General features: G+C 47.8%; 1 protein-coding gene across 1 annotated transcript; it reads left to right on the forward strand.

The window, feature by feature from the left end:
- Positions 1-16: 16 nt before the first annotated feature.
- On the forward strand, positions 17-7,924 carry LOC102744150 (carbonyl reductase [NADPH] 3). The gene is made up of 3 exons (XM_006742037.3): positions 17-487; positions 1,876-1,983; positions 7,434-7,924. The coding sequence occupies exons 1-3, from the start codon at positions 199-201 to the stop codon at positions 7,868-7,870; spliced, it is 834 nt and encodes a 277-aa protein (XP_006742100.1). The 5' UTR covers positions 17-198; the 3' UTR covers positions 7,871-7,924.
- The last annotated feature ends 585 nt before the right edge of the window (positions 7,925-8,509 follow it).

Below are 8,509 nucleotides of genomic sequence, written 5' to 3' on the forward strand. Positions count from 1 at the left end.
GTTACGAAACCTTGGGGAACTGACGGCCACTCCTCGCAGGGGAGGGGCCGAGGGCTGGGGCCTCGTTCTCTAGAAGTCGCAGCACTGGATCCCAGAACTCAGTTCTCTGTGGCTCCTCCGTGTCTACGCCTCTGCAGCGCGCTCCCCGGTGGCCCACAGCCCGGTCCGCTCTCCACGCGCCAAGTGCCTCCCCCGGCCATGTCGTCCTGCAGCCGCGTGGCGCTGGTGACCGGGGCCAACAAGGGCATCGGCTTCGCCATCGCGCGCGACCTGTGCCGCCAGTTCTCCGGGGACGTGGTGCTCACGGCGCGGGACGAGGCGCGGGGCCGCGCAGCCGTGCAGCAGCTCCAGGCCGAGGGCCTGAGTCCCCGCTTCCACCTGCTGGACATCAACGACCTGCAGAGCATCCGCGCCCTGCGCGACTTCCTGCGCAAGGAGTACGGGGGCCTCAACGTGCTGGTCAACAACGCGGGCATCGCCTTCAAGCGTAGGTCGGGGGTGGGTCCCTGGGCGCGCCAAGGGTTCGGGGCAGAGAGCCGCAGCCACCCGCCGCTCGTCCACTCGAGTGATCGCGGAGCGCAGCGCCGGCTCTTCGGGACGCGCTCAGTACTGGCCTCGCGCGGTGGATTCTCGCTTTCCACGGAGTCGCCAGAGCGGCTCGCTCAGCGCAGGGCGGGCGGGACGCAGCCTAGGGCCCTCCCGGAGCCGTCAGCCGCTGCGGTTTGCCAGAAAATCGGCCTGCGGGGAGGGGGGCCACGCCCCGCTAAGCTCATCAGCTTTCTGTCTAATGCAAAAAACATTTTCTCTGCCAAGGGTCTCCGAGCTCTCTTTGGGCTTTCGCTTTCCTTGAAAGGGTGCATTCATAGATGCCCAGAGGCATCTGCTCGGGACAGGAAACGAATCGCTGAGACGCGATCAGCGCGCACTTTGCATATTAGTGGGCTTGAGATTTCGTTTAATGGAGAGCTTTGATAGGCTCAGGCGGAAAGGAAGCGAGCCTTGCTCCCTCCCCCCGGGAATTTGTTGTTTGTCATCAAACATACATTTAACTGTGATTTGAAGTAGCATCTTTGGGGGGGGGGGAAGTCAAGGAGATTACTTTCTCTGTTGCTCTACTGAGAAAGTTAATTGAGCTACCTTGTGCCGGGGGTAGAAAGAATAATCAAGCCAGCCTCATTTACCAACCTAATGGGGAAGAGAAACCCAAGAGGCAGAACAGAGTAAAAACTAGTGTGAGGCTCTGATCGATTCCCGCCCGGGTCTTCACCCCTCACCGTCGCTGTGCATCCGCACCTCCAAATCAGCCTGCGGGCTTTCTGGCAGCGCAGGCGGGAAGCGGCCGGCACCCGCTGGAGCAGTCCTCAGCGGCTGATTGACGACTGACTGATAGATACTCCGCTTCCTGGAACACAAGTCGGCTGGAAGCCCCCGCCCCCTCAACAATGTGGGCGGTGGACCAGCAGCACCTGCAGCTAAGGCCTCACGCAACGCCTGCTGAATCAGAATTTGCGTTTTAACAGAATCCCCAGCTGCGTCCCAAACCCGTTCAAGATTGAGGAGCAGCCGTGAAAGCCGGGATTTCTCAAAGTGGGGTCAGACCAGTAGCTGCAGCGTCCACCTGGGAACGCGTTAGAAATGCAAATTCTGGAGCCCCACCCCAGACCTTCTCCATCCCAAACTCTGGGGGCGGAGCCCAGAACGCTGTGTTTTAACAGGCCCTGCAGGTGATTCAGATACACGCTTGAAGTTTTGAGAACCACCGACCTAGGGGTTTAAAAAAGTTAGCTTGCTTTTCCTTTGAGTAGAGATAAGATGCGCTTTGTCATATAATTTCAGGGGGAAATGCGTGACTTTGTTTCCTTCTCTTTTCGGAAGCTGATGATCCAACGCCCTTTGACATTCAAGCTGAGATAACACTGAAGACAAACTTTTTTGCCACAAGAAATGTCTGCATCGAATTACTGCCGATAATAAAACCTCATGGTAAGTCCAGCCATGTGGATTGTCAGGTTGCATCCCTCAGCAGGAAGTGGGCCATGGGGCTGTCCTTCAGGAGTGACCTAGGGATGCCATTTCTCCGGGGGGGGGGGGACAGAAAACTGCACTATTTTCTCACAAGAGCTGGCTCCTCACCTGCACATCTTAGCTTTAAAAGATACATGTATGGTACATGGCAATGCCCTTCAGTCCCATGTCATGAACGCAACCCTAGAATGATAAGGTGTTACAAGTCCCCAAAGGCCTCTTGCCTCTGAGCAATCTCAGTGGGTCCTTCTCAGCTCCCCAGGGTAGTGGGGCCACACCCAGCTCATTTGGGGGCCTGAGGGAAGGATCTGTTTTAGCATTTTTATAACTTTCCCCATGTTCCTGTCTTCAAGCTGATGCAGAACCTCCCAAAGAAATTTTTCTTTATTAGGGAGTATCTTACCCCCACTCCCAAGTATTCAATAAATAACTTTTATTTTTCCACAAATACTGGAGGGCCTACCATAACCCAGGTGCTGGGGACACAGTGGTAAGCACAGTGGACAGGGACAATCCCTGACCACAGAGCACTGAGTCTAATGGAGAAGACTGTCATTGATGAAGAATCATACAACTGTACTGGGAAGGAGGGGGACAGAGAAGACTCCCTTCCCTGAGGACTCTTTTCCCCCAGAAAGGCAGCTGTGGTTCTTATTAGAAATGTGCTTTTCTCAGACATTTATCATATGATCTCACTGATATGTGGAATTTAAGAAACAAGGCAGAGGATCATAGGGGAAGAGAGGAAAAAATGAAACAAGATGAAACCAGAGAGGGAGACAAACTGTAAGAGACTCTTAATCATAGGAAACAAACTGAGGGTTGCTGGAGTGGAGGGGGGTGGGAGGGATGGAGTAACTGGGTGATGGACATTGGAGAGGGATGTGTTGTAATGAGCACTGGGTATTATATGACTGATGAATCACAAACCTGTACGCCTGAAACAAATAATACATTAAAAAGCTTCCAAATCTCAACCAGTCAAACTAGAAGGAGCAGTGTCTAGAATTGCATTCCTTTTCCTGGTATGCATGCATTTTTAATTAAAATAACTGCATAATAAAAATGTGCTTTTCTCAATTTAACATTTTGAATAAAGATGATCTCTAGTGCAAACATATTAAAATCTAAAAAGATGCATGGTGAGAGTTGCACCCGGACTCCTACCCCCCCGCTTGCCCAGTTCCTATCCCCAGCCTCTACAGGCAATTCCCTTTATCCTTTCCTAGTGGGATTAGCTCACAGAAAGCCCACAGGCAGTTGCAGGTACTGGCTGAAGAAACCCTTGGGTCCGGGTGCACGGAGTTGGTGAGTGCCCAGGGCCAAGGCGTTGGAGGTTTGTTTTTTTCTGTTCTAACTAGGCTCCATGCCCAGTATGGAACCTAACACGGGGCTTGAACTCACCATCCTGAGATAAAGACCTGAGATGAGATCAAGAGTTGGACACTTAACCGACTGAGCCACCCAGGCATACCCTCAGGATGGAGTTTTTTAATCCAAATCTAAATGCATATTTCTTTTGCTCCCTTTTTTACACAAAGGGAACATTAAGTATAAAGTTTGCCACTTTGCTTTCTTCACTTACTATATCTGGGACTCTTTCTAGATTAGGACAGAAAGCTTATTTTTTACAGCTGCATAGTCTTCCATTACAAGGGTGCCTTTTACCAAGTATCCGGAAGTCCTCTGTCTGTGGACTTTCGAAGCCTAGAATTTGAAAGCTGCAAGGTATTAAAGAAACCTTACATTCCTAGGTCTTCATTTTACAGAGAAGGAAATTGAGACCCAACGATGTGAACACACAGGTAGTAATAGAGCTGAAAACAGTGTTCAGGTTTCCTGACTTCACCCCTCAGTCAAATCAGGATAATTAGTTCCAGTGAAGGGAAGGATCATAACGCCAAATGATTACAAACCAAGCCATTTTGAAAGATAAAAGGTGGCTTTGGAGAGGGTGGGGCTCAGGCAACAACCCAGAGCAGGTGAATCACTGGCTTTAACCAGTTCTCTGTAACAGTAATTCCCAAAGTGGGAATCTGGTTTACAACACACAGAATATTTGTGATTTTTCAGTAAAACTCATATTGACCTGGAGGGTAAAAAGCTGAGGATTATCGCCTCTTGATTTGTAGGGAATCACTTTCTCCCCAAACAAAACTGACTTAAAAGCCATATTTTATTTAGTGTTACATTATCTCTTTAAAGAAAGTTATCCCTCTTGCTTATTCATTTAAGATCGAGTGAATAGTGGCGCCTGGGTGGCTCAGTCGTTAAGCATCTGCCTTGGGCTCAGGTCATGATCCCACGGTCCTGGGTTCGAGCCCCGCATCAGGCTCCCTGCTCAGCGGGAAGCCTGCTTCTCCGTCTCCCTCTGCCCCTGCTTGTGTTCCTGCTCTCGCTGTGTTTCTCTCTGTCAAATAAATAAATAAAATCTTAAAAAAAAAAAAAAAAATCGAGTGAATAGGTTAATCAAATGTTTGCCCACTAGGCGGAGCTACTTGCACACTATTTCTAAGAATGGGGTAGGGCTTGTTTCTGGACCCTGGGCCCCCCAGGACCTCAGCAAAGGGAGGTGTGGGTGGTGTGGGTGCAGCCCTTCTCAGGGATGATTGGACGCATCCAGCTGTTGAGACGGTCACCCCTTGGCCTTTCTCCCAGAGGTGTCCCCTGAGATCAAAGAGGACACCTCTTACTCTTAGAAGTTTTTAATTTTCACCAAAGGCACAGAGCAGCTCCTGTAATTCGTTTTTCTTTCCTCCTCTCCCTTTTGAATTTAATTCCTGCTAGCAGCCAGGTGATTAAGAACAAAGCCGTTTATTTTCTTTTATTTATTTTTTTAAAGATTTTATTTATTTATTCAACAGAGAGAGACACAGCGAGAGAGGGAACACAAGCAGGGGGAGTGGGAGAGGGAGAAGCAGGCTTCCCGCGGAGCAGGGAGCCCGATGCGGGGCTCGATCCCAGGACCCTGGGATCATGACCTGAGCCGAAGGCAGACGCTTAACGACTGAGCCACCCAGGCGCCCCAAGAACAAAGCCGTTTAGAAAGTAATGAAGAACACAGTATCAGCAAAGTAGTAGTAGTCTGGCCAAACTATTGAAGTGAATCTAATTATAAGACAATCATACCTGGGATGTCTGGGTGGCTCAGTTGGTTAAGCCTCTGCCTCCGGCTCAGGTCATGATCCCAGGATCCTGGGATCGAGTCCCACGTCAGGCTCCCTGCCCAGCAGGGAGCCGGCTTCTCCCTCTGCCTGCCACTCCCCCTGCTTGTGCGCTCTCTCTGAGAAATAAAATCTTTTTTAAAAATCATGCTAATCCAAGTTAGGGACAAATACTACAAAATAATGGCCTAGAGTCTTCAAAAAGGTCATTGTTAACTATTCTAGATTAAAATAGACTAAAGAGAGGGGCACCTGGGTGGCTCAGTCAGTTAAGTGTCTGTCTCTTGGTTTCAGCTCAGGTCCTGATCTCAGGGTCATGGGATCAAGCCCCACATCGGGCTCCCTGCTTAGCATGGAGACTGCTTGGGATTCTCTCTCCCTTTCCCTCTTCCCCTACCCCTCCTTTCTCTAAAAATAAATAAATAAATCTTAAAAAAAAAAAAATAGGGACGCCTAGGTGGCTCAGTTGGTTGAGTGTCTGCCTTCGGCTCAGGTCATGATCCCTGGGTTCCAGAATCGAGTCCAGCATTGGGCTCCCTGCTCAGCGGGGAGCCTGCTTCTCCCTCTGCCTGCCACTCCCCCTGCTTGTGCTCTCTCTCTCTGACAAATAAATAAAATCTTAAAAAAAAAAAATAGACTAAAGAGACAAGACCACTAAATGTAATCCATGATCCCACATGGGAGCCTGGATGAAAACAGACCTATAAAGGAAGATTATTGAGATAATTGGAGTCCTTTGAATGTGAACTGTACTTTAGGTAATAGTTTTGTACCATGATAAAGGGCTTGAGTGTGAGCACTCTTGTGGTTATGTAAGATAATACCCTTGTTACCATATATATACTAATGTGTTTAGGGCAAAGTTTTATATTTGTCTGCAATTAAGAGAAAAAGAAAGCAAGTGTGGCAAAATGTTAATAATTGAGGAACTTAGGGGAAAGGTGTATGGTGTTGATTAAACTTTTCTTGCAAACTTCTCTATAGGTTTCAAATTTCTCACAGTTAAAGGTTGAGAAAGAAAGAAATATGCATTACAAGAGAGGAAGAAAATTACTGAAGAGTCTTGGGAACCTGGAGATAAGTGAGGTGCTCGTTTTCAAGACAAAGTGAGGGCATCTCTGTGTGGGGTTGGTCCACAAGGATATCTAGTAGAATGTGCCAACACTCTCCCCACCCCCACCCCCAGCTCCCGCCCAATCTCCATGGTGAATGAATGCCACTCAAAAAATGCAATAAAATCCAATTATCCTGGTGCACCTGGGTCGCTCACTTGGTTAAGTGTCCGACTCTTGATTTTAGCTCAGGTCTTGGTCTTGATCTCAGGGTTGTGAGTTCATTCAAGCCCCATGTTGGGCTCCATGCTCCATAAGTAGGCATGAGGCCTACTTAAAAAACAAAACAAAACAAAAAAACGATTATCCTATTGGATGCACAAGAAGTGGATTCAGGATAATATGTAAGAAAAGAACCCCCAAATGTGGTGGTTTTTGATGTTGGATGAACTGTATAAATTCACACATTTACTGGTTTGGGGACTTCCATCAATACTTCAAATTGTCTTACAGTTTTGGGCCTGCATATTTTTTTTATAGACAAAACGGTCTCTTTAGTAGCTGTGAGTTATTGTTAATATGAATATTAACTCATTAATTACATTATATTTACTTTTTAGCTATGGGCTAAAAAAGTGATGAAAATCAAAACTGGGAGAATCAACCCACTCAATGTGTGAAAGTAACCATCATTAAGGATAGACACGGCATTGCTTGACCCTGATTTTTGGTACTCGGAGTTAAAGAGGTGGCTGCCCGTGGCCCTAGGAAATTGTGCAAGCCAAGAAAGAGCTTTAATCCTCAGGGTGAGGGTGCTGTCTCTAGGAGAGTAAGTTCACAGGCACCTGGAGTGTTCATGGGTGCAAGGTGATGGTTTTATTTTATTTTATTTATTTTTTTTTTTTTTAAGGTGATGGTTTTATAAAAGCACCTGGTGATTCCACTCCAGACCTACCTCCTGCTCACCTAATGAATAATCACTGCTTTTAGCCCCTGTTGCTGATGGGAATGCATCCTTCCCTTTGGGGGAAGAGAGCACAACATAATGTTAAAACCCACTGGTGCCTCCTAGAGTCATTTTTTAAAAATCAGCAGTTAAGCCTGCAGTATGAATCGAATTGCATGTTAGGTAGAGTCAACCAACCATTGTTTATTTGTGACGTGCTCCTGTGTTTTTACTATTCTGTTTCAGGCAGGGTGGTGAATATCAGTAGTTTAGAGGGTTCAAAAGCTCTTGAAAATTGCAGCGCAGATCTACAAAAGAAGTTCCGATGTGAGATGCTCATGGAGGAGGACCTGGTGGACCTCATGAAGAAGTTCGTGGAGGATACAAACAATGAAGTGCATGAGAAGGAAGGCTGGCCCAACTCAGCTTATGGGGTGTCCAAGCTGGGGGTCACGGTCTTATCAAGAATCTTGGCCCGGCGTCTGGATGAGAAGAGAAAAGCTGACAGGATTCTGCTGAACGCATGCTGCCCAGGGTGGGTGAAGACGGACATGGGTGGGGCTCATGGCCCCAGGACTGTGGAGGAGGGAGCCGAGACCCCTGTCTACTTGGCCCTGCTGCCTCCAGATGCTACCGAGCCTCATGGCCAGCTAGTCCATGACAAAGTCGTCCAAAACTGGTGAATGTCTGCTTTGGTGCTTAATGCTTAATAAATGTTTGTGGAATGAATGAATGAATTCTTTTGCTGTAGTCGGCTTCTGTTTCCGTCCTTGGGGAATGTCGATTAGAACTTCCCTGGGAGAAAGTGTCTTGTTCTAGAATCAGGCTGAGCGATTTTGCTATGTCCAAACTCTAGCCTGAAAGGGTGAAGAACCTGGTCCAATGGTTCTACAGTGTTCGAGGGCATCAGGATTACCTGGAGGGTATGTTAAAACATTGCCCAGAGTTGGGACCCCAGCATGTGCATTTCTGACAAGTTCCCAGGTGCTGCTGGTGCTGGGACAGCAGTTTAAGAACCACTGGTCTAGCAAGAGCTCTCGGGCTACGGAGCAGGTTCCAGCCATGTTCCAGCCATACCTTGCTGATTCTAGGTTGTTAACTCTGTAAAGACGTGATTTATCCTGTTTCCATAGTTCTGCTATCCTACTTTGTATCGCATTCTGTTTCATTACATTTGAGCACATTTTCATTGGTTCTTATGAAGTAGTATGGCTTGAAAGACTCAGGGAGAATGTCCTTTTTTTCAACGGGGTATGATTTCTTCCACACTGGGGTTTTCACTTGGGTTTTGTAATCTGTGTTCCCAGAAGGTTTGCAAAGTT

Source organism: Leptonychotes weddellii, chromosome 1 (assembly GCF_054177405.1).
Source record: "Leptonychotes weddellii isolate Sample4059 chromosome 1, ASM5417740v2, whole genome shotgun sequence".
NCBI classification, from domain to species: Eukaryota; Metazoa; Chordata; class Mammalia; order Carnivora; family Phocidae; genus Leptonychotes; species Leptonychotes weddellii.